We start from the raw sequence: 27,637 nt of genomic DNA on the forward strand, positions 1-27,637 counted from the left end.
TAAAAAGGCCACTAGAACTTTCAATTTCCGTTTTAATTTACGGTCACCCCTGGAGAAAAAAACAAACAAATAATGACGCATCCATGTTCTGTGTTCTGGCAAAAACAGCAGAATTCCGCATATTTGTCTATAGGAGCTTGAAACTTCTACAGTAGGGTTCTCTGGTACGTTGGTTCGCTCTTTACTTCCCTCAGAAAAACTTTGTCTTTTAAACTAATTTTACTAAGTAACAATAGAGGCAAGGCCGTGGTATCTAGTTGGCTAATACAGCGTGCAACCTCTCAAACCCTGAGGAACTGATTTTTGTATTCGATAGTTGTTATGAGTAAAATATTTTAAAATTTTTCGCCATGGACTAATGAATATATTTTATGCTAATATTGTTACTTTAATTATAAGCACTGAGAAACATAAAATTTAATGACAAAAAATGGCTAGAATTTTAACCCTTTGGTAGAAACCCAATATTGACGTAAGAGTTTCAATCTGAACCCCCAATTTTTAAAAAAGATGTGTTACTAACCCCTTTTTATGCTTACTTGTGAATGATAAGGTAGTTGACTTGTTAAACATAAATGAAAATTGAGCCAAAGGACGTGCCAGTCTGTAAAATATGTGATGCAAAGCTGGGACAGAGGAGGACTAGAAAATCGGTTTAGTCTACAGCTAGCGGTGTTTTCTAATTAAGTTTCATCTCTGAGTAGTGTATGATCATCTCTTAACTGTTAAAGTAAAATGACACTGGTTACCAAGCTGTTCTTGGAATACGAAAACAGAAAAATTAAGCTGTAATCGTATGCGCCACATTCCATTAAAAATCGATGTTTCAGAGTTCTCTACACAGTTTAATATTGAAAAATTAGTAATAACCAAGTTTCTCTAGGAGGAGAAATAGGTAAGCTCTTCATTTTCCTTAACAATGACATATGCATCCTTTTCCCGAGACAGAAAAGGGAGAGAGAGAAAGAGAGAAAAAACACCTGGATTGTCTAATTCTTACTAAAGAGAGACGACGTGAATATGTCATATAATTAAATGGAACTACACAACATCTCATTAGATAAAGAGGAATATATAAACTCACTGTGTTCTGAAGCCAGAATTAGTTAGACTTGCTTTGCGTCTGAACCTATTATAAAATCTTGAATGGAAAACCCCGAGTACCTAATAATTTCACTAAGCGCTCGAAGTCACTCGTGAAGATGAACAATGATCTGTCTTTGCTTTTCCATGGATTCAACCTTCCAATTACCATTAGATATGATTGAAACTTTCATTGCATTAGAGCACACTAGTCAAGAAACCATGATGACCCTATTATTAGAAACTCTGGCTTTTGCCAATTTTTGATACGGAGGCTTGCACAGAGCAAAGTTGTTTCGAGAATGTTCAAAACTCCAATGCTGAGAAAATTGGCCTGGCTGAACTATTTGCTTTTAGTTTTCTTTTAGATATTGGTGTGATAGGTTTTTAAAAATATTCTATGGAAAATTGTGCTGCTTGTTTTAAACCTGCCACACAAAAATGCTCAGGATGCCGAGTAATTTACTACTGTGCAAGGGAATGTCAAAAGCGACACTGGAAAGCGCACAAGGATTTCTGTAGACCTTACTTGGTAATTAAACCAAAAAGTACATAAGCACAGCTCTTTTCTTCCCGCCGCTTGATTACCGTTTACTGTGAAATTAATGAAAAGCAAAGAGTCGTGTTATTGAAAATTTATTGGGTGTATATAATTTGGGTATATGTTTGACCATTAGGCGGGAGGAGGTAAAGTTTAACAGACTGCATTTATGAATCATATAAGTTAGTATTTTAGAACGTTTAAAAGTAGTTTCCAGAATTTATAGCGTTTCCTCCTGAAGAGTGGGAATTCTATGCTGATAATAGAACTACAATGGGTCTTAATCAAAATACATTTTACTTCCTTTCAGGGGCGGATCCAGGATTTTTTTAGGGGGGGGGGGGGCAAAATAGGTTGATACGAAAAATCCAGGATTTTTTTGGGGGGGGGGCAAAATAGGTTGATCCGAAAAATTTTTTAAAGGGGGGCCTAAAATAGGTTGATCCGATTAACTTGCGTTAGGGGCAAGTTTAATTAACGCAAACTTGAGTTAATTAAGTAAATTACACTATTTTAGACTACGCTAGGGGGGAAGCGCTCCCCTTCGTCCCCCCCCTCTGGATCCACCACTGCTTCCTTTTCGGGATGATGATAAATGTAAGAGACGCCTTTAAGTGATCCTTTATTCCAATGGCTGAACAACATTAATTTTTGATGTCCCAGTGTCTACATAAATACTTAGGACTTTCAGTCGTACAGATTTAAATTAATTGTATTTTTGTGATATGAAGAAACTGCTACCTGCTTATGGCAAAAATAAGAAAGGGAATTCTGGCGGATTAATGACACCCTCAACTTATCTTTGTTTTCACTCAAAGATCGTTTGCAAAAGGTTAGGAATTGGCTCGTTATTTGTTGCAGAATCAAGCCTTAGCCCGTTTTCCGCACCAGTTCAGGACCTAACTAGTTTGTATGAAGTCAGGTCTCAGTTTTGATTTTGATCGCGTTTACAATGAGTCAGAATACAGCTTGTTTTCATCCGAGTGAGGACTTAACTCATTTTTGCATCTGATTTTGTGCATTTTGCAAGACCTTCCTTGCTTTTGCACCGAGTCAGTCCACAGCTTAGACTTAGTTTGTTTTCCAAAGATTGAGAACTTAGGTCATTCTTGCATGACTAATGGCAAAACTCTAATTAACGCTGAGAATTATTGTGTTTTTAGTAATATTGGTAATCTTTTGTATAATTCCGGTTAAAGTTTGATCCAAAATACCTACTTTTCCGCGTTTGCAGAGGGAGGTCGTGGAGTGTTTTTTTTAATTTCTTTTTTAGTTTTTTAATAAAACCCACCTCCTCTCCTCTCAGTGACGACAAATTTTAAATTCAAAATAATCTAATTTTAACTTTAGACGTCACCTACTCTTTATTCTTTATTAAATAGCAGCCGAACTGGACACACTTCAAGTCACCATTTACTACCAAAAACTTTCCAATAAAGAAAAAAAATGCCATTCCCTTGGAAAAGGACGTCTTCCCACAACAGGAAGCGCTTTATACGGTGACCATTTCTTACCATACCTCTAAACTCTTCCGGATGGTGACCCTACGTGTCTCCAATAAAAACACATAATAATAATAAAAAAATTCAAAATAAAGTAATAAAATTAATAATAATAAAACGAATAAACCAAATTATCTATCAGTATAACTTTCTTTTACAAAAAAAAAAAAAAAAAAAAAAAAAAAAAAATACACCAACATATTTACAAATTACATAGACCTCAAAGAAAGTTATAATGATACCACCTTTTAACTTTATCTTTTCATTTTTCCCTTTTAACTATACTTCGGCTACTATGTAACTCCAAAAAACAAAACAAAATAAAAAAAACTGACAACGCTGTTTTACCCATTTCTACTTACACACAAACACACACTCACAACATATCTCCTCAAACATACCCTACCTCTTGCCAATAAACTCTTCCACCAACAACTCCATTCACTCAATATCCACTCTTTCTTTCCACCTTTCAGTTCCACTTGAACGCGCTATCATTCTCCTACAATCATAACCAAACCTTCTTAACTCAATCCCTTTTGTCTTCTTCCTTCTTTTCCACACATATTTACATAATTTCATCACAATCAACACCACAGCTCGCTCTCTCCTCTCATTTCCAGGAATTTCTACATTCAGTTTAATAAACCTTATCTTATCTTCCTCATTATTCCAAATTACTCCACGATCTCTTAAGGAACTAAACACTTGTCTACAATTCCTTCATTATATTTACAATTGAAAAATTCGTACTTCAGGCCATTTATCACTATTTTGTCGCAAAGCTTACACTTTGGACCTTCATCTTGGGTAAAACAACTTACTCGATTTTGATGTGGCTGTATCTCATGAATAAACAGAATCATAAATTCCTTTATAAACTGACTATACGGCACACTATACATTTTATCAAATGATAGCTTAAAATTCACAAATGGTTGTTTTGTTTTCACGTGAAAAGCCACTTCTTCTTCTTCCGTTTTCTCCAAATTTCCATCCACTATCTTTTTCCTTTCGGTATTTTTCACCTGATCAAGCAGCAAGCCTAGGTTTTTCATTTCTCGAATACACCATATTACTTAATGGAGTTTCTCTGGCACATCCTTGATCATTTTTTGTTTTGCTAGTTCATCCTCCTCAGTATTTATTACTGGTAAGGTCCATCTTCTTATTATTTCACCGTCGATCCATTTACTGCAGATCATCTCACAGACGTTTCTAATTCTCAGAGACTTGCACACCTTTCGGAAATATATAACACCAAGAGCCCCCTCTTCTCGGAGCACATACAACATTTTCATACTTAGCTTTTCCAGCCTTCCCCTCCAAACGAAACGCCAAATGCTCCTTTCTAGCTTTTTAGCATTCTTTTCTTCAAGATTGAACGCCGGTGCCAGATAAAATAGCAATGGGAGAGCATACGTATTTACATACCCTACTCGCTCAAACATTGACACGAAGTGCGCTCTTTGATGGGCTACCAGCGACCCCTCAATATTCTGCACCCGCTCTTCCCATAAATTTTCCACATTCACTGTTCTTTAAAAAATTGCACCCAATACTTTCACTGACTGAGCCTCCTCGACCTAGACGCTATCATTTAACCGTGCACACCCACCTATGTTTAGTAACTGCCTCTTTTTTCTGTGTATTTTTTTTACCAAGAAATGCTCCTCATACCACATTAGTCCTCTCACCACTTCCGTCAAATCAGCCACACTCCCAGAGAGGAAGGCCCCATCGTCTACAAAAGCCAGTGATTTCAAGGAGATATTCGGCGTAATCGCAACCTGCATCCGCCGTTCGGCATACTTAAAAATTGGATCTATATAAAGTTCCAATAAATAAGGGGTACTCGGGTCCCCTTGTCGCACTGCCTTTTCAAGCTTTAGCCTTCCACTAGTGTAACCATTTATATTCACATCCGCCATCGGGTTCTTATATTAATTTTCATACCACTTCACAAACCGGCATCTAGCTCACCTCCCAAGCCCCTCTTTCCCTGAAGTCGTCCGATCAAAATTTTGAGATAGCCACTTTGTTCAGCATAGTTGAAAGATCAATAACTATGCATTTGGGGGTAACATGAATCCCCCTCCCCCAGCCCCTTGGATTGGGATCTACGTTTTGAATTTTTCCCATTGTTTACGTATATTATTTGTTATTGGAAAGTACACAGAAATTTTCCAGGGTTTATTTTCTGCTGTGAAGCAGAAGTCACGTTCCTGGTGTCGAAGAAGTCACCAGATCATAAAATTCAAATATTTCGGGAGCATCGCAGAGAAAATTGATTGGCATGACTAGAATAGGCGAGGCCGATATTAGTTTTAATACACTCAATAGGATCTGTGGTGTTTAAACTTCTAAACACTTTTCAAAACGTCTAAATTGCGCCTATTAGACCGGAACATCATAACAATCCCTCTCTATGCCGGTCAGACTTCTTTCGTTTGAAAACAAGTGCCTCCGGACGGTACTGAGCATCCAATGGTCGGAAAGGGTATCCCATGAAATGTTCGAGGACATACAAACAAATTGATTACCTATATCATCAGAGCCTGGAGATGTCGTATTCAAGTCCTTAAGATACAGGACAACCGAATTTCATAAGTCATCCTCCGGTTACAATCAGTTTTAGATCGGAAACTAGGGAGACCCCGAAACATGTCAAGATGCTTATGTGACAATGGTAGAAAGAAAAATGGGGAGAGGGATCTTATTGTACCACAGCTAGATGTTAAATATGAAATGACCACATTTCTTCTAATTTATCGTCCTGGCTCGTGAAAGTATCGGCTGCTATGTGAATAGTATTTTTGTCTGACAGTTTTTCCGTGGTGCTGAACAGTCGTTTAAGGTTACATTCTCGTTTAAATGCATTTTCGTTATAGTATCAGTAAAGAAAGCAGACCCTTCTCCCCTTTCTATTTTATCTTTAGCCTAAATAATAATTTCAAATATATTTTTACTATGTTTTTCTAATTCTTTTTACAATTTTTCCTCTTTTACTATTATTGTGATATTTCTTTTTCTGGTCAAACCTTAACAACCACTTTCTAATTATATAATCGAAAAGTACGTATCTTCTTTTTAAAATTAACTGGGAAGTGGTTTATCCCATCTTTCTACATTTGCTACAACAGGGGCAGATAACGGGGGGGGGACTCTCCCCCCGAAAAAAGTTCCAAGGTTTCGGCCCGTAGTACCGACGCTTTGGGACTTCGGGGGTCTTTTGTGGCTTAGTTTAGCTTATGTATCCGCATTTGTCGGCACGTTCTTTATATTCCCCCTCCAAACTCAAAATCCTAGCTTTGTCCCTGTCAGCTAATTAGAAAACCTATAAGGTAGTATCTAAGCTTTAAATTCTTGCTTTCTGCCTGTCAATAGCTTAAATATCCTAGCTAAATCTTACAGGGTCGAAAATAAAGGATTTTTGTTTTTAGATTGAAAGAGACGGCGAGCTTGGAAGATGTTTAGTAGCCTCTCGTGACTTCGAAGCTGGCGAGATCTTACTTAAGGAACCACCCTTGGTTATTGCTCCTGCAAAGTTTACAAAGCCTATTTGCCTTGGATGCCATAAAAAATCAAAGACTCTTTATAACTGCAGCATGTGTGGATGGCCCGTTTGCTCAAAATCTTGCGAAAAAAGCAGGTTGCATGAACCTGAATGCAGTTTAACAATTAGAGGCAAGTTTGTGTTTTATGCAGTCTGTTACCAAACTGAAAAAAAAATCCAAACTTAACAAGTCTATTAAATGCATATTTAAGACATATGAATGAATAGTTGATTTAATTGCCATTCCTTGAATCTCTGATAGCTATGCGAAATGAATTAAATTTTATTTTGCAAATATTTAAGCAAAAGAGTCGGCTTCGCTATCATCTGTATCCGCACACTCAAGCATTTGGCCCTTGGAACTGTATACTAATGTCACCACATTTCACTGGCTTGCTCAGAGGATGCTTGGGGCTTCCACTCTCGTACGATTCTTACAATGACATCAAGTTTTTGTTACTTTGTTTATATTTTCTGGGTATTTACATCCTATGTTCATTGTCATGATTACCTATTTCTGGCCTATTTATCAGGGTACACAAAAAGATATACAAATCAACGTACGAGGTTGCCATCTCTGGTATTAATGCAGCATATGTAGAACTGGTGAACTTGGGTAAGTCCGACACCGGGGTAACTCCGTCACCCCCGTCTTATCTGATTCAGTGAAGACAGAAATCTGTGGTTCTGTACTTCATTTTCTTCCTTTGGCTTGGTATTTAACAACAGTCTTCAGTAATGCCATCATTTTTAACCTCTCTTGTGGTGACGAAATTTTGAAATTTCGAGGAGGGGGATCTTTGCTGGTCACGAGGTGGGTACTAATTTTTAACTGATAGTGCAGAAAACTAAAGAGAGGATGGAATGATTGTAAATAGCCGATGAGTTTATAGGATATTTGGAGTATTTACTGTAATTTATTAGTATTTTATCCTCAAGCCAGTCAGGAGATACAAGGGGTGTCGGACTTACCCCAGAAAAAACCCCGTTCGGGGTAACTCCGGCATGTCGGACTTGCCCCTTACAGAGTAAATTCCGACACGGGGGGCCGGACTTACCCCGTGTATACGATTGGCTAGTCTTTTGCAGTTCTAGCCTAGATCTCAGTGAATTGTATTTGTCAACTATTCATAATGTTAACAATTCTCAATCCCAATAATGAGTCCACTGTACATGTTGTTTTTAAGCTGTTTTATTTGAGATATATTTTAAAAGATAGGCTATTAGACTTTGTATGTAAAGCTTTTCCATGTCATCTATCTAATAGCGCGTTCAGACTATTCGCTTTCTGGAAAAATGGGACGGAAATCTGGGAATGTAGACAAGCCCTTCCGTCCCATTTTTCTGTTTTCGGGGAAGGAAAATCAGAGGGTCAGAAAATGGAAAAATGGGACGGAAAATGGAAGTGTGGACTGCTTTTCCGGAAAAATGCCAGAAGAAGGAGACGATTAGACAGGATAAGTGGAAAATAAAAATTGTTTTTTTAATGTGGTTTAGAACAAAAAAAAAAAGGTAAATTGTCTAACTGAGGCTCTAAAATTATTTTCTGTAGGTTTTGGCTAATAAAAAACCTTGATGAGGATATCTGATAAACTTGTGGAGATATTAAAAAAAAAAACGTTATGTCTGGACAGCTTTTTCTGCTTCTAATTTTCCGTCCCATTTTTCCAGAAAACAGATAGTCTAGACGCGCTATACGCTTGAATTTGTCAATATAGCTTGTCGTTTCTGATGCAATAGCTAGGCTCTACAATTTTTACTATAAACCTGCATTTTTTCCAGATGCCACGTAAGAACAACCGAAAAACCAATAAGGAGGCAGGAGGACGATATACTGCTGAACAGCTTAAACAAGCCAAAGATGAAGTTCTATCATGTCGAATGTCTTTAAGAAAATCTGCGAAATTTTACAACATACCGAGAACAACACTAATGGATCAGACGAAGAAGCAAAGGACTTTCCCCGAATCGCCCGCTGTTACTCCCGGGAGAGATCTGGACCTACCTCCTGATGTTGAGCAGAGTATGGCCAATTCGCTGAAGGTCATGGAAAAGTAGGGTATGGGGCTTACCACCACACATGTCCATGACGAAGTTCAACCACACGCCAGAATTGAAGAAACCAACACTTGTTTCACAAACGACCGTTAAGGTGAGGAATGGTGGTTTGGGTTAAACAAAACAAAAAATATATTGCTTAAGAAACATCAGCGTCTCTACAACCTGAGTGCTGTACAACTAGCATAACCTTTTACCCTTCTATGATTTGATGACATGCTACAAAAAACAGCGGATGAGCTTGAAGTCTTCGACCAACCAGAATTTTCGTGCAATTTAGACAAAAATTCGTTTTGTCGCGAGCCTGGTACCGTTAAACTCGCTGGCACAAAAAGATTCCCAGCATCGTGGTAACCTGGTGGCACCAGACATGAGAAGGCACCATTTCTTGTGTATTATCATGCATGAAGTGAAAAGTTGCCACCACTGGTAGTTTTCTTGGGAAAAAACGCTTGGAGTTCATGGCTACCCGTTCGGGACGATCCAGTCGCATGTTTTTCAGCTACTAAGAAAGGATGGATGACAGCAGACCTTTTCTATAACTGGTTTAGAGATGTTTTCCTGCCTCAGGTGAAAGGAAAAGCACTTTTTATTCTTGACGGCCATTGCTCCCATTTATCCTTGGCTCTTGCAAAGCTCGCTTCAGAGAAGAACGTTACCATCCTCAAGTTGCCAGCCCATGCATCCCATGACAGGAGCCCCTTGACAGGGTTATTTTCAAAGGGCTGAAATCATCCTATGAGCAGAAGCTCGTGAACTGGCAACGAGCACACCCAGGTGACGTCTTGTCACGACCAGGCCTCGTGAAAATTTTATGTCAGATCTGGGAGACTTACCTTACCCCTTCACTGATTCAAAAATCATTTCAAGCGACAGGAATTTACGATTCCGCTATTCCAGCGCGTATCAACCGCGACGTGGTCGACAACGTGAAGTTTGATCCAGCCAATTTCAAACGATATGTTGAGAGTAAGAAATCGGAGACTCAGAATTTAACAAGAGTGACTACCAGGGTGAATACTGCAACTGAACAGATTACCATTTCGGTGTTGGTTAGTCCGAAGAAGAATCATACGCATGACAAATCCTTTGAAGAACTTCTCTTGGACTCAGTACGTCGCCCTTCTCTTGATGCCTCAGCATCCGGGACATCCGGTAGGCAGAGAGTTGCCCGGGAAGCTGAAGTAATCACATCTGCAGAGGCTTTGAGAGTGCTTGAACAAAGAGAGAAAGAGAAAAAAGAAAAGCTAGAGAACAAAAATGGGAAAGTAAAAAAGAACACGCTCAAGCCAAAACTGAAAAAGAAAAAGACAGATGATCTTTCCAGTGAAGACTCTGACGTTGATGTCTCATCGGGATCCTCAACTGACAAAATGGATATCCATGATACTGTTGGCGGTGAGCATGAAGAGGAGGAGGAAAAGAAGCTGAACATACAGCTAAATGAGTACTATGCTGTAGCATACAATACCAAACGAGATCAACAAGGCTGGTATATCGGAAGGGTGCTTGATTTTCCCGATGAAAATCTTGTTTGTATAAAATATCTTCGCTACCTGAGCCTAGCCGACTATTCATACGATTGGCAAAAAAAAGATGACATTGACGAAGTCGAAGAAAACTACATCTTTGCCGGACCATTGAGGCTCTCTGGAGCTGGACCTTCACTCTACCACCATTCCAAATTCGGCACATCATCAGCCTGTACAAGAAGCACACTAGTGCCTGCAAGTGATCAAAAGTTTGATTTCTCGAATCTCTCTGATACTAATTGAAACTGTTTTTTTTTATCCTATTATTTGAAGTACGTCGTTACCTTTTTCATATTTACAATAAAAAATTTGAAAAAAACCTTTCTCAGAGACTTCTCCTATGTACGGGGTAAAACCAGCACTGTCGGAGTTACCCCATGATAAGCAGAAAGCTGATGTTCCGCTGTGGCACATACAAACAATTAACGAGAGTGTTTGGTTTGTATGGTTTTTCTGTACATAGAGGGACCCTTTATTATGTCTTTGTGTGAAATAATTTTTATCTCTACATACATAAGATTTACCTCGGAGGTACCGGATTTACCCAAGACTCAGGGTAAGTTCGGCCTCCCTGAGATGGGTTACTTTGGTGTAGCAAATCAGGGAAACAACAAAACTCGGGGGCTTTCTGGATTGTCCGGAATATTACTAGTATGATCAAGAGCAACGTCAAATAGTTTTTATAGTGGCCGAAACTTCAAAATAATCTTGGGACCAGATTTAGTAGAAAAATACTCGATGAAGGGCCGGACTTAACCAAGTTCCCCCCCAACTGTCACAAGAGTGGATTCATTCGTCTTATGAATAACATCTGCAATTTTATTTATTACTCCAAGGTACTTTTCGATAGTAAGACCTTCAGAGCAGCGGCACAGCTAAGGGGGCAGAATGGGAGCAACTCCTCCCGAATTTTCAAGGTGTCAGCACGCTGTACCGACGCTTTTGAACTTTGGATTTTTTAATTTACCTTATGTGTCCGCATTTGACGGCACACTGGACGATTTTGTCGGCACACTCTTTATATCACCCCTCCAAACTCAAAACCCTAGCTTCGTCCCTGCTTCTGAATCCTGTTCATTTACCGCCCCTTGATATATTGTAATTATAGAATAGAATAGATTTATTTAATAAAAGAGCTTTCATAGTTTTGGCCTAGGCCGCAACTAAATAGCACTATTTTTTACAACATTGGTCACTAAAGTAAAAAAAAAAAAATTACGTACGATTAAATGCACTAACAAAAAAGGGATGAAAGAGTTCACGAAACGATTTGTAAGGCACTTTGGGGGTTCAAGCTTGATTTTGCTTCGGGTATTCAAACGTTTTGTACAAGGAGGTGGTAGTATCGAACGGCGCTTCTCACATGCGAGTAACGAATGTCCAAACTTGATCATTAGTTCATATCGGTGCTCACGGAGAGACGGAACTTTCAGCGACTCGAGAGCGGACTCATAAGACACGTGATTTGGACCGGGTATGATTTTTGTAGCATGTTTCTGCACAGTTTTGGTATCACTACTAAGGTATTCAGTATTGTGCAGTTGTGCGCCCCAGACTGGGCATGCGTTCTCGAGTAATGGCTGGCCGCACATAACACAAATATGCCAGTCTGAGTTGTGTTGTAGAAAAACCTAGGCGCCGCAAAGTCACTAACGATCTTAAGGCGTAATTTCCTTTTTTCACTAGATTTGCAACATGCGAGCTAAAGGAGTAGTCTGAGCTAAAAGTGACACAGAGTACAACTGCGGTTTAGGTGGTTTGGTATCAAGGTCCAGGACAGAAGAGATCACGTTTTATAAGTTTGAGCATCATCACTTTTGTTTTACTCTCGTTGATTTGTAGCCCGTACGTGTCACACTGGCTGACGAAAGTTGACTTAAGATCGCTACTGAACTCTGGAACGACTTGGAGCTGGTCAGCCAGGTATTTCAGCAGGCTAGATAAGTCGTTAACGTTTTTAAACCGATCGTCAACTCCTAAAAGCACACAATTTATCACTGCTAGAAATAAGAGATAGCTAAATGTTCAAATTGGTGCGAAGGTCAAATAACTATGGTATCCTTTTGATAGTTCCCCCCCCCCCAGAGCTCTCGGGGCAAGAGCTAGACGTTATGCTAGTTTCCCATTGTTAACAAATAAGGGTTTTGTGGAAAGGGTGATCGAGTAAAATTTGGATGAGGCTCATTCGATTGGAAATCGAATTTTCTAGAGCCAAATGATCGGAGGGTAACTAGTTCCCCCGTACTCAAGCCCTTTTTTCCCCAAATGCGTCTGATCAAGATTTTGAAATAGCTATTTTGTTTAAAATGATCCGAAAGTCGAATAACTATAACTCAGGGGCTGATTGATCCTCCTGGCCCTCGAGAAGGGCTGTATCTTATGCATGCTACCCATTGTTAACATCTAAGGTTCTTGTGGAGGGGATGGTCTTATAAACTTTGGAGGGGGCTCGTTTCATTGAAAATCGAAAGTTCCAGTTACTTTTTTAAGAGTCCAAAGTGATTAAAGGGCAACCACCCCCCACTCTTCACACGCCCTTTTTCCCTAAGTGCATCCATTCAAAATTATCAGAAAGCCATTTTGTTCAAAATAGTTCAAAGGCTAAATAAATACTCCCCCAGGGTTGACACACCTCCTCCCAGCCTCTAGACAAGGGCTGTATACTATGTAATTTGTCTGTTGTTAGCATACCACGGTTTTTATCGGAAAACAGGGCATGTTTAATCCTGGGTCTCAAAAAAGGCTTAGGGTATTAAGGTTATTAAAGTAAAATGCTGAGAGGGGTGCCGAACACAATCAAAACACTCCATATGTTTGTTGATTGTGGAAAGGAAATATCAGCAATATCGAAAGAACAACTGAGGGTATATAAAAAAGGCTAATCATTTTTCAAGCTTTCCTTGCGTGGTTTGTTTATTAAAATATTTTCATTCGTTTGCATAGGGACTTGTTTTGGCAAACCGAATCAGTTTTGAAGTTGACGTCTTCTCAACTATCGCCTGTTTTCTTCTTAGTTTTTGTGAGCAAAGTTTCATACATTTAATTAAGTTTGTCCCACTAGAAAAAAAGACGGAAGTAGCAGCATTGCTCCTAGAAACAGTAATAAAAATTAAGCTGATAAGTATGACTGATTATGATATTTTTATTTTAATGTCACTAGTTTGAAAAGTGTTTATGAAATTCAAGAACTCACTGTCTCTGACGATTGTAAATTCTTCAAAGACCATACGAAAGACTGAATATTCAGTAGAAAGTTTCTTTCCTAGTAGTCTTCTCATGCTCAATATTGTTTGTCTATTCGTAACCATTCAAGTTATTATTGAGGATAACTTAATAAGCGATTTTTTTACTTTAATAATAACTATTACTGTTTACCTTTCCCCCTCCCTAGTTATAATGGTGGATTGAAAAGTAAATTTCTAACTTATAGGACGCAAAGGAGAAAAAATCGTGCTAAAAGACTTTGACAAAGAGCATCCAGCGATGGGCTGCATTGCAATACTGAGAGTTCTCCATTTAAAGGAAGCAGATGAAAAGAAATGGACTTCGCTGATGCAACTAGAAGATCACGTTGAGGCCAGACGTGCTTTAGGCCATGAAGAAGTAGATAGGGCTACTATATCTAGATTTATTCTTCAGTATCTTAATCTTGGAGAAGTGTACGATGAACTACTTGTATTAAAGATTTGTGGTATTGTCACTGTTAATGGCTTTGAAGTGCCTATGGAGAGTGGTATGCTGACTGCACTTTATCCGACAGCTTGCTTCATTGAAAATAACTGTGCTCCGAACTGCACTCGTAATGTTACAAAAGCGGGGGAGATTGTCATCCGATCCACTTTAAGCATAATGAAAAATGACCACATTGCCATCTGCTATACAGATCCTCTCTGGGGCACAATAAATAGACAGACTCACTTACAAAACACGAAATACTTCAGATGTAAATGTATAAGATGTCGAGATCCAACTGAACTTGGCACATGTATGAGCTCTGTAAGGTGTCAAAAATGTGCTGGATTTGTGCAACCACAGGACCCACTTGATGAAGAATGCTCCTGGAAATGCAATAAGTGTGGGATGCAAATAGAACCAATTGTGGTCAACGAGCTAGTAGAAAAGATTGGAGAAGAGCTAGTAAAGATAGGAAAGGGTGGTACGAAAGATCTTGAGGCGTTTATCGAGAAAAATAAAAAGTTCCTTCATCCTCATCACTTTTATATGTGTGACGCTAAACTAGCATTAGCCCAGACTTACGGACATGAATGTGAGAAGGGACTATTTGCGCTTCAAGAAGATCAGCTACAAAGGAAAGAGAACCTCTGTCTAGAACTCCTGCGTGTCGTCGATGCAGTTGCCCAAGGTATGCTTTTATTTACTTATTTTAGTAGTGCAAAGGTCTCTCCCCCTCCAAGCAACCTGTAGGGAAGAAGTGGTCATAAAAACTTGAAAGGGCTCTCATCAAGGTAGACCCCAATATGTTCCATCAAAACTTCGAAATATTCATTTGATTGAGAATAGTACAAGTATCCAATAAATATGCCTTTGAAGATTACATAAGCTCCAATGCCTCTAGGACAGGACTAGGGGCGTAAATTATGCGAATTGCCAAGTCCTTAAGTCCTTGGGATAATAGGAACCTAATGTCCAAAAAAAGTATTTGAGGGCGTTGGGCCCGAAAATGGGTAGTTTTTTTTATAGATTGGCTCGAAACTTATATCCTAAGGTATTTGGGCTAAGAAAACCCGGTACTATCCTATTATCCGGGGCTCTCTAAAAACTCAAGTTTGGTTAATGCTAATGAAATAAAATATAATAGGATGAATATATAATAGTTTAGAAACAAATTTGGGCTATATATTTGCACATTAGAGGGGTGGGGGGGGGGGGGTTAATCATTACATATATTAAATACGTAACCTAACCTAACCTAGGTACCTTTCCCCCCCTAAAATCGAAAAAAACACAATTTAATATCGTATACGCAATGAAAATATTGCTACCATTGCCTGCTCTACAACAGTTAAGACGTCACAAAACGATTTTTATCATTGCCTAGTCTATAGTGATTAAGCCGAGAGGCCCGGATAATGGGATAGAACCGAAAACCCAACTGACATAGAAAACAGAAAACAAAAATTATGATCCCCCCACAAAAAAAGACGGGGGTCGACAGAGGGCCGCAAATTATCAACACTTTTTTTTCTGAACGGCTTGAAACTTAAAACCATTTGTCCCTGGGTCATGAAGACCTTGATCTACAAAACAAAATTTATACGAGTTGCATGATAATCCCCATATAAGCCAAGACACTTAGTCTCAATTACACCGAAGAATAAATTTCCTTGGACCAATTGGACCCTAAGTCCCAAAAACTTGCAAAAAGTGCTTGTTCGCCTGAAATTTAAGTTGACCCTAATTAAAAAAAAAACAAGTTTTTTTTAACTGAAAGTAAGCAACGACGTTAAAACTTAAAACGAACAGAAATTATTCTGTATATGAAAGGGGCTGTCCCCTCCTCAACGCCTTGCTCTTTACGCTAAAGTTTTTTATTGTTTAACAAAAATAGAGTTGTGAGAAGTTGAGGAGGGGACAGCCCCTTTCATATACAGAATAATTTCTGTTCGTTTTAAGTTTTAACGTCGTTCCTTACTTTCAGTAAAAAAAACTTGTTTTTTTTTGTTTAATTTTTGAACGTTTTTGAATTAGAGCAGTTTTTGATTTTGGCTCACCGTACATGAATAATTAAAAAAAATTGAATATTAATTTTACTTTTATTTGGTTAAATGGCTTTCTCGAAACCTGTTTAATTTTATTTAGAAACGTTTATATGAATAATAAAAATGCATAAATTATAAATTTACTTACGTAACGAACCTCTATATTCTTATATTTTTAATGCGTATATTAGAGGGTTTACTCCGTGGTCAATACCTTTCTCTTAAAGCTATAGTTGAAATTTTGTTCCAATTCTTTAAAAATTACCCCTCAATAACAAATTCCGTTAATTAGAATAAATAGCTCTTATGAAAGTACCAAATAATCTTTGGCTTAAAGAGCGAGGTATTGACTAGGGGATGAACCCAATCATATACGTAATGTTTTCTGTCGTTTTAAGTTTCGATGTTGCTCCTTACTTTCAGTTAAAAAACTTGTTTTTTTATATATATAATTTCTGATCTTTTTTTAAATAATGCTGGGAAATCCGGCGCCCCCTTCATAGCAATGTCCCTTCTCCCATGAAAACTTCCTTTATGGTAAGATCCTCCCACGTAACCCCCGACCCACTCCCCCCCACTACCAGAAAAAATCCTCTCTGAAAACGTCTGTATACTTCCCAATAACCAATACTATATGTTAACATTGGGTAAAGTTCATAGCTTTCAGCCCTCCCCCCGGGGCCTTTGGGGGATTAAGTCATCCTAAAAGACATAGTTATCATATTTTCAACCATGTTGCAAACTTTTCTATGACAGTTTCAAACTTTTTAGAGACGAAACAAATTTTAGGCTGGCGTCACGTATCTACATAGCCAAAATTAATTTTGATGTTTTGTCTTTATAAATATCTTTGCTTTCTTTAAACAAAATTCTATGTTAGCTATTATGGAATAAATAATTGTTTAACAGTTTTTTGAGTAGTTCAGAATTATGACTGCAAGTCAGGAATAAGTTCAGTTTTGAATCGGTAATAAATTCAAATTACCGGAGCTTAAGGCTTTGCCATTTTTGCATAGATGGAGGGTTTTATAGCTTTCATTCAAGGTAAGTTAATGCAAAGCATATCTCAAGGACAAGTCATATTTGACCATACAAACAATTTATTATGTCGGGTGAGACAGACAGATTAAAATATTGGAATGAATATCTGAAGTCATAAATTGATTAGTTTTAGCTTGCCAAATTTTTCGTCGTTGTTACAATTACCTTGTCCCTGTCTACATGATCAAGGAATTTTTATTCTTGTTTTTCCAAAACTAAACAAGAATAGAATTGGTAATCCGTCCTTTTTGGGTCCTGATTGGCTCAACATCAGATTTCTCCACCGTTTTTACACTAGGTCTCTCGAGGTCTAAGGACCTACAGCTGTAATTTTCCAACCGATCAAAGACAACAAATTTATTGATCCATTTGCGGTCCTTTCAACATCTTCCTCCTTCCAACGAAAATGCGTAGTCCCCTTAGCCCGACAGCAATCCTTACAATTTTCAAGCCGATCAGAAAAAAGATTGCCTTTTTTGCTTTACTTTTTCGGAGTGAAAACCGTGCTCCCAAGCTAAAATTGTTCTTTCAAACAGTTCGTGGTAACGAACTGTAAGTAAGGAGCGACCCGGGTCAATGGTAACCGAAACTGTAGAAAACGGAATTTTGATACCAATAGATACATCAAAAGAATTAGATTTTAATGCAGATTTCAAATATGTAAGTTTCATCAAGTTTAGTCCTACCTATCAAAAGCTACGCGCCTGAGAAAATTTGGCTGATTTTCGAAAAAAGGGGAAAAGACCCCCTAAAAGTTATAGAACCCTAATGAAAATCACATCATCATATTCAGCGTATCAGAGAACCCTACTACGGAGGTTTCAAGCTCCTATCTACAAAAATGTGGAATTTTGCATTTTTTGCCAGAAGAAAGATCACGGATGCGTGTTTATTTGTTTGTTTGTTTGTTTGTTTTTGTTTGTTTTTTCCCAGGGGTGATCGTATCGACCCAGTGGTCCTAGAATATCGTGGGAGGGCTCATTTGAACGGAAATTAAACGTTCTAGTCCCCTTTTTAAGTGACCAAAAAAAAAAATGGAGGGCAACTAGGCCCCCTCCCACGCTCATTTTTTCCCAAAGTCTCACGATCAAAATTTTGAGATAGCCATTTTGTTCAACATGGTCGAAAATATGATAAATCACCATAGAGACGTAATCACCTAATCTACGTAATCACGTAATCACGTAATCACGTAATCTGTAATCACCATAGAGACGTGACATGCAGGTTTTTTCCAGTATTGAGAATAAACTATGAGAAATAACAGTGTACTTCTATTAACTTCTTCTTGATCATAAAAGAAATAATACACGATATAGTAACCAAAAAACAAAAAAAAATGGTTGAATTTCAATTTTACGAATTTTGTCTCCAGTTTCGTGCAAAATTGAAATTGATCTTTTTTTTGTTTTATTTTTTTCTGGGGTCTATAGGTATTTGCAATCAGTGTATTCACTTTATTCTGGAAAACAATTCTAGTACATGGAATTTAAATGCTTTTTCATTATCAAATTCTTTAAAATCTGCCTCAATGTGCTGGAATACAATTTTAAATAAAAATACTTATACCTCCTTGTACAAGTGAATTACTAACATCATGAAACCTTAAAAAATTCTACATATTTATTTAGGACCATATGATTACCTAGAAAAGTTGCGTTCAACTCTTAAATATCAGTATGAACCTGGCACAAAAAAAATTCCTTTGCTTCTTTCCTGCTTTGAATCCTGCACTAATTCCAAATCGATATTCCCATTACTTATTTTTTTTTACTATTATAAAAAAAAGTATCCCCTAACAGACCTGGTTAAAAATTAGCCTTGGATATATACCTCAGTATATCTTGGCTCAGGGAGTTTTGGGTTTTTATTTATATACGGGAGTATGATATATATGTTGAAATACATATTAATATGGGCTTCGCCGAAGCATCCTCATCTATTTTATTCAATCTTTTTAAATTCTAAGTTAATCTTTCATCAATTTCTAAAGTAACATCTTCTGCTTCCGATCTTTAAAGTGCTAGCAACGGTTAGTATGAGCAAGGACCTCTGGTCTATTTTAACATGGTCGTTATCAAACTAGATCTGCAGAGCAAGTAAATGCTTTGACAGTTAGAGCACATGTTCCCAGATCTGAAGTTTTGAGTGTAAATCCTTTACCTTGTTTTTTTTTAATTCTTTTTTTTTGTTTCTAGTGCAGCTTATTTAACTTGGCAGTTTAATGAGCAATTCGAAAAAATAATTTAAAATCTCTAAACTTAAAACTATGGAAAAGGCTTAGGAAGGAAAGGGTAAAAAAAAAAAATTAAAATGATAAGTTACAAAAAGTGTCAAATTTTTTTTATCTTGTCATCTTTATTTTACCGTTTTAACCTTTTTTCTATTTTATTTACCTTTTTTCAATCTTATCCCCCAAAAGAGGAAAAGGGGAGGGGCTCAAAATTGGTTGAAAGATAAATTAGAAAAGATTATTCCAATTGGTTCTTTAGAACTTATTTCCAGCGTACTGCTTATGTCATTAAATTCAAATGTCACGTATTCCACTTAGAGCTAAAATTTGTACAGAACCAAGACTGAGTTGAATGATCGGACTTCCTATATTACGTCAATTCAACCATGTCGAAATTTCGAGGGACTCCAAGCATTTTGGGCTCTTGGGACAATTCTTTGCCAAAATCTTTCAGTTGTTATTCACTAAGGCCTTTTCTTTGGCAATTCAGATGATTAGCTAATACTCGTATGTTACGAGCAGAAGTAAAAAATAGTGTTCGCACATGCTCATAATCATCTTAGTCGTTGTTTTGTCAGTTGTAATCAACTCTTCCTTCATTTTTTTTTTATCAATGGCTTGGTTACTATGAATGTGCTATTGGTGGATTATGATTTAGTAGCTAATCAACTTTTTTAATCAGGGAAAAGCAGATTGAGAGGCATTCTCCTCTACGAACTCCAAGCTTTAGTTGCTCTCCGAAGTAGGAAGGGATGCCTTGACGGAACAATATCCAAAGATGAATTGCTTCATAAAGTTAAGGTAAGTTTTTCACCGATATCAGTACTGGTAAGAGTATCAGTACTGGTAAGAGTACTGGTAAGCCATATTTACAGTATTGCTCCCGTTGAAAATTTTAAATAACAAGCAAAATAAAACTAGAGCGTCACAAAAAAAAATGTCGTAAAATATCGTGTATTTTATTATGCATTTTGGGAACATAAATAAATACCACTTTGTCTCTTAAAACACTTAAAATTCTCAAAATGAGCGCTTTTTGCTCATTTTAATTCAAAACTTTTATTCAACCTATAATTTAGTTCACTTTTTTCAGAAGTAATTCTTGTCTTTGGGGTGAGTCCTTTCTACTAGATATGAAACTTAAGTACAAAGCAAATTCCAGCTATGATTTAGGACAATCTTTAAAAACTGTTTTTGCCATCATCCTATTTTTCACAGTTCCTGTTTTGAGGGGATTTGTAGGTCTTTCTGATTTTTTCTGCGATTCGAAAATCTGATGGCTCAGATTTCTTTCATGCTTTTTAGAATCATTGATTTTTGTAAGCGGATAAATCTTTATTTGAAAAGTATAAAAATTACAAATAAATGTTTGGAGGTAGGTGTAATAAATGAGAGAAACTGAAAAGAAAATGAGAGAAGTTAAACCCGAGAGAAACTGATGACCTCTTTGAGTACCAGCCTTAGACGCTACCTAAACCTTAGTAATAGTAAATCATATAAAGCAAACTTTCCGTTTTGTATCATAGGTGACTTCCATGGACTCGCTGTATTTTCTTAACCATATTTTGTGCCAATACAAACAATTCTCTAAAGGACACTTTACAATTCAAGTCTAATATATAAGTCCATGACATCTATTATATTAGTGGCTAGAAGACAATATTGAGGTGGTAAATTTTTTGGCATCTGGTTTGACAGGCTACATGTGCTCTATGATGACCGTTTGTGAGAGAAATCTTAGCCTGACAAAATTTATAGACAGTGAACAAGAAGCCCATAGGTGGATTACAACGAGTTGCTCCTAAGCTCACTTTTCAGCCAGAAATAAATAAAATAATGACATTTTCTGATATTTTTTTAACTTGATGATGCTTGAACACAGCCGAATTCCTGCTTAAAAAGTGCTGTCACAATGTCACTCATTATCACCGTCACCGTTTGGGTATAAGGCTTGAAAATAAAATAGAGTTTTGCCTCGGGTTGCGTTTTGATTTATGCGGATGGTGGGGTAACAGTGAAAAAAAGGACATCTCTGAGTGAAATTGAAGTGACGGTTATCAAGTATGGCAGGAATAGAAATTTGCTATTGATATGCTGCAACCGGAGAGAAAACCAGTATATGTGTATGGGAACATTTATTGACCATTGATGGGTGCCAGCCCAAGTGGAAGACAAATGGGAACCAGTGGCGTTGGCAAATCAACCCCAAACACTACACAGTTACAGATTACAATACGACTATACAACACTATACAATCTACAAATAGACACACACACCTCAACTTGTAATATAACCAGTGACCTCATACTAAAACCTTGTCATGCTCTCAGCGTCGCTGTTGGATACTTTAGGTCAGGATTTCCACTCAAATGTAGGCTATGTCCTTCTAGACGGAGTTCCCACCGTATTAACCACTGATTATCCAGTTTCGTCATTCAACCACCGCAGGAGGATTAAGATAAATCAGAATTTTTAAGGACCTCCATCAAGGTAATAGTCAACTTTTTTATCATGCATACAATGGAAATATATTCTTTTTAATGGTGCCATAATTCCGCTCAGTTGACGACAACTTCTGAGAGATATAAACAATTAGATGTTTTCATCTTCAAATGTTTGAGACAACACCGTGACCCTCCCCCCATAGTCCAAATAATTAGTTCTCAAGATGAAAGATAAATAGGAATAAAAGTTATAAAATATAATTCTGGAGAGAGCATGTTGCAGGGTGTTAAAGGTTCACTGTCCTGCAAATCCACCAGTTATTTGTTTAGGGATTTGTCATATCAAACCGGGAGCGGGCTTTGTTTTCATTGCAAGTTTTTGAATGAGCCACCGGTGGTTTCCTGCCAACCTCAAATGTGACTGGACTGCCATCTTTTCGTTGGGTTGGATACAGTTTACTTTGCCTCTGTCTTCTCTGGCTTCGAGATTATTAAATTTGGTGACCCAGTTATGGAGTCTGCGTATGAATGATTCTGCATTTTTCTATACTCCTAGTCAAACTAGCCTCCCCGATTCAGCTAGGCTTCCCTCATAGGAGTCAAAAGCAGCACTCATCTGAGCTGATACAGCATATCCCAAACAACATGATACGAGTAAAAGAAGTGTTTGCTTTATATTCAGTTTGTGCCACCATGTGCCAATACGTTCATCTCAATTTAATATTAAAACAGACCTGCCTTTTTTAACTAAAAGAGATCCGTCCTTCTTTAGAACTAAAGCGACAGGTGACACACGTTTCGATTTAAATAGTCCTACGACAACTGTGCTTTTGTTAACATTCTATCAATCTGGTTTTTTCACCTCCTTGTACTACGATTTGAGGCTTATATAGGGGTTAACTTTAACCGATTTATCTTCTTTTCATGTTATTAAAAAGTAAATAAAAATTAATATTTATAGTTTTAATAATTAGTTTAGAAGAGTTCCCCAAAAGTTCTTCAGCTTGGAAAGACGACATGGAAGAATGTTTGACTTTTCTTAAAACTCCTGATAGTCTTGATCCACGATTTAAACTGATCACATTGTTATTATTATTATTTTTCGACTGAAATACTACTTAACACATGTAAAATACTGCGTAGATGTTTAGAAATCCTTTCTCAGTCCTATTAACTTAAGAATCAGCCTAAAATCAAACTAAGAATACCTTTCTCGCTTCCACATAAAAGTGGGAAGCACTGGGCAAGAACTTAGATTCAGCTAATTTATTCCTTGTCCAAACAATGCCAGTGATGGATCAATTTATATAGCCAGATGTCTGGAATTCTTAAGTTAAGTTTTGTTTTCCTTGCCTTTCCTTATTGATTGGTCAGGACCTATCTAGACCCTTGTTGCCACAGCGTTTCCTTTCATATATTTGGACTATTGTTGTATTTAGACCAACCATTTATTAGACCATTATTAAATAAACCATTATTAGAGTAGACCAAACCAGCCATCCTAGATTCATCGTTTCATTATCTACAATTTTCGTAAAAAAAAAACTCCTTTTTGGTCTCGATATTCAGTATTGGTGGATGGGGGAATAATCCATAAGAAAGGATGCTAGATTTTAACATGCATTCGATTCTACCATCTAAAACTTATACAGAAGTCGCTTATTTTTTCCAATTAGTTTTTTTTTATAATTGGAAAATATCGATTTACCTTTGTAACCAACGTCGGTCTTTGAGTTGGTTTCAAATGGATTCTGTATTTTAATTAAATAAAAAAAAAGTTTTTTTAACTGAAATTAAGGAGCGACATTAAAACTTAAAACGAACAGAAATTATTCTGTATATGGAAGGAACTGTCCCCTCCTCAACGCCTCGCTCTTTACGCTAAAGTATTTAATTGTTTAAAAAAATAGAGTTGTGAGAAAGAGTCAAACTTTAGCGTAAAGAGTGAGGCGTTGAGGAGGGGACAGCTCCTTTCATACACGGAATCATTTCTATTCGTTTTAAGTTTTAAAGTCGCTCCTTACTTTCAGTTAAAAAAACTTGTTTTTATTTACTTAATTTCTGAACGTTTTTGAATTAATGCAGGTTTTGATTTTAGATCACCATAAATCAATAATTAAAACAACATTTGCATATTAATTTTACTTTTTTTGGTTAAATGGCTTTCTCGAAAGTTGTTTAATTTTATTTACGAACGTTTTTATTAGTAATAAATATGCGTAACTTTCAAATTAACTTACGTAACTAACTTCTACATTCGTATATTTTTATTACGTATATTAGGGGGGTTCACCCCCTAGCCAATACCTCGTTCTTTATGCTAAAGTTCGAATTTTGTTCCAATTCTTTAAAAATGACCCATTAATCACAAAGACCGTTAATTAGAATAAATAACTCTTATGAAGGTATTAAAAAAACTTTAGCGTAAAGAACGAGGTATTGACTAGGGGGCGAACCAAATCATATACGTTATAATACGTAATAATAGTAAACGTAACCCACGACTCACCCCTCCCCTCACTACTAGAAAAAATCCCCCCTGAAAACGTCTGTATACTTCCTAATATCCAATACTATATGTATACATTGGGCAAAGTTCAAAACTTGCAGCCCTTCCCCTGGGGGCCGTTGGGGATTAATCATCCTCAAAGACATAGTTATTTATTACATATTTTCGACCGTGCTGAACAAAATAGCTATCTCAAAATTTTGATCGGGTGACTGGGAAAAAAATGAGCGTGGGAGGGGGCATAGTCGCCCTCCATTTTTTGGGTCACTTAAAAAGGGCACTAAAGCTTTTAATTTCGATTCGAATGAGCCCTACCACGATATCCTAGGAACACTGGGTCGATACGATCACCCTTGGAAAAAAAAATAACAAATAAATACGCATCCGTAACCTTTCTTCTGGCAAAAAATACAAAATTCCACTTTTTTGCAGATAGGAGCTTGAAACCTCTACTCTAGGGTTCTCTGATACGCTGATCAATGACGTGATTCTTATTAAAGTTTATTGACTTTTAGGCGGTGTTTCCCCTTTTTTCGAAAATAAGGCAAATTTTCTCAGGTGCGTAACTTTTGATGGGTTAACTTGACTTGGACTAAACTTGATGAAACATACAAATTTGAAATCAGCATAAGAATTTGATTCTTTTGATGTATCTATTGGTATCAAAATTCCATGTTTTAGAGTTCCGGTTACTATTGAGCCGGGTCGTTTCTTAATTACAGTTCGTTACCACGAACTGTTTGATAATTTATGCTTATCAAAAGTTGCTCTGTATTTCGAACCATTCTATTTACAAAGGTCGTCCCATCCATTCACTTTAGTATGTGATATTTTTTTTTGTATTTTTAGTTGTATATTAATTATAGTTTTTTAAAATTAATGCAGGAAAAAAGGTTTTAGCTTCTAGAATTTTTTAGTAATTAAACTTGTAAACTACCGAACCTTGTGGTTTTTATACATTCTATAATAAAACTTGTAATTAACAGGCGTGCATAATTTTGAGAGTGAAACGTTAGATGACTATTTTAAACTTTTGAGGATCTAATAAACTCTGAGGCAAAATTTGTATAAGATATTATACTGTTCAGTTGCTCAATTTTATTATGCAAATTCATAGCCACAGTTTCTGCATAGCGTTTAAAGGCAAATAGGCTCGACGCGAACTTTTATTAAGCTATTGGTGTAAACAGAAGTGAAGAAAATTTTTCCTTACGTACAATTGATCCAAGCTAGCTTTTAAATTTGGGTAGAAACGACTGGATGGGCTTGCACTTAAGCCAAGCTAGCTTTTAAAGTTTTTTTTTAGCTTTTAAGCTATGCTAGCTGCCCAATTAAGTGAAGCTATCTTTTAAATTTGGATAAAAAATACTGGATTTACTACCATTTAAGCTAACCTTTCTTTTTACGCTTTTTTAGCTTTTAAGCTGAGCTAGCTGCCGAATTCAGCTAAGCTAGTTATGAATCTTTGACAAAATACTGGATTTGTTGCCCATATTTTAATTAAGGCCACATATTGGTTATATTATGGATTATTTAGCCCAGAATACAATTTTTTTTATTCTTTTTAAAACTATCTTATTTTTCCGTAATAATTCAGCCTTGATTTCAATGATATCTGCAAAGTGCTTGTGGTAGAAAAGTGGATTGATCTCTAGTTGGCAAAATAAAGCCTGGAGTCCGATCCCAGTAGCTGCAGGGCTGACGCAAGGACCTTTTGCAATAAAAAATTTTGTTCTCTCTTATACAATCAAACCATATTAAAAATGACCCATGAAAGAGATATTTGATAATGGAGTTTTTTTTATGTCGGTTCATTTCATTATCAGTTACTGTTTTTAGTAATGATATTTAATGCTTTCAGGCAGTAAGAAGCATGCTAGAAGAAGCAAGTATGATATTTGGTTGGGAAGCTGAAGATGTTGGAGAAGGCCAACTTGCCGCCATCGCCAGAAAAGAACTGGAAGATGTTCAAATGTTTTACGAGTCAATTTCTTATTAAAGGGCATCTTCAGTCGACACTCCAGCCTTCCAAATAAATGCTTGACTTTATATTGTTTTAATCACTAAGATAATTTAATCGTGTAGAATTTTGTCTTTAAGCCAGATTTTAAGTGTTATTCAATTATTCAAGTGTATAGATCCCTTAACCGTACAACAAACAGTGAAACGATGCAAATTTCTTTTGGTATGCCTATACAGATAAATCCTGGTAGGCAAGCGAAAGAGTTAAGTAACTATAGCTCCAATATTTATTTGGATTCGTAAAAGATCAAACCTTTGCTGGATATTGATAAATTATACTGGGTAACAAAAAAAAAATATCTTTTGAAAATCGTCCAGGGTTTTCCAGCTGAATTAGACTAATTCTGATGCTCTGAGTCTGAAAATGACCTTCGTTTTGCTCAGTCAGGTCAGTATTTTTTTCTACAAAGATAAAAAAAACAATCTATTTTGCGTTAGAAAAAAAATAGTCTGCGGATCATCAGCTGAAAAAAACCCTAACGAATTTTTCTGTTTTCCTCAAGAAATAGCAGTCAACGTATCCAAATTTAGTTTTTATCTACTCCATCAAATTTGATAAGCATAATTGATAATATTAGTAAAAGAATCAGCGTTTCATGACACAAAATTCTAGAGTTCACGGCATAAATTGGCGTTTCTTCGAATCCCGTGTGTGACCAGCTGCTGGGTTGTCTCTCTTCAGCGACCATCAGTAGTCCGCCATCATGACTGTGTCCCACCTTCCCTGGTATCTCTCCTTCATTTGGCGTATGTCCTGATGAAACCTTTCTCCCTACTCGTCATTCATCGCCCCAAGGTCATCAGGAAACTTCTCCATGTGTGAGACAGGAAGTGTACCTTTATACTCATAAAACACCCGAGTTCTTGGATGGTCTCTATCATGCTGCTGACGAATATGGCATGGTTTTCTGCCTTCGTGTTCCCCAGGAAGTTGTTCACCATCTGCACAACCGATTTCCACGCGGTGCACTCTAGCGTGTTCATTGAGTTTTATAACTGGTACTTTGTGAAACCGGACTGCTGACCAGGTAGAAAGTTAACCGTTTTGAAGTCGATGCAGATAATCCATTGGTGCTGCTCATATTGGAAAAAGTCGAACACGTAATTCACTGCTTCATATTTTTCTTTCAGACTTTTAAAGTTTACAAGAAAGATTGAGGAAAAACTGGTTTCCGTTGTGAAGGAGCGCACACTTCAAAGAGTGCCTGTTGATGTCAATGAAAAGTCGCTAATCTTTTGGATCGTATTGAGGAGCGTTGAGTTTACCAAGAAGACCGGCGACATTTCGACAGTACACGAGGTCTCCCTCCTGGGAGAAGTAGCCCATATAGTACTCCTGCCTTCTACGAAAGAAAGTGATACGCATCCTCACCAAGTATTTTTTTCTCTTTGAGT

At 37.0% G+C, this 27,637-nt stretch overlaps 2 protein-coding genes across 2 annotated transcripts in view; both read left to right on the forward strand.

The window, feature by feature from the left end:
• The window catches only part of LOC148956421 (calcitonin receptor-like), a 308,161-nt gene that overhangs the window by 154,154 nt on the left and 126,370 nt on the right, over positions 1-27,637 (forward strand). The gene's annotated exons all lie outside the window — the stretch shown is intronic.
• Positions 1,458-26,269, forward strand: LOC148956422 (SET domain-containing protein SmydA-8-like). Its single transcript, XM_089108053.1, has 5 exons — positions 1,458-1,615; positions 6,570-6,813; positions 13,703-14,635; positions 19,949-20,067; positions 26,082-26,269. Exons 1-5 carry the CDS (start codon positions 1,484-1,486, stop codon positions 26,217-26,219), a joined length of 1,566 nt encoding a protein of 521 aa, XP_088964179.1. The 5' UTR covers positions 1,458-1,483; the 3' UTR covers positions 26,220-26,269.

Source organism: Artemia sp. Qi Xiang Cuo, chromosome 1 (assembly GCF_049724085.1).
Source record: "Artemia sp. Qi Xiang Cuo chromosome 1, ASM4972408v1, whole genome shotgun sequence".
NCBI classification, from domain to species: Eukaryota; Metazoa; Arthropoda; class Branchiopoda; order Anostraca; family Artemiidae; genus Artemia; species Artemia sp. Qi Xiang Cuo.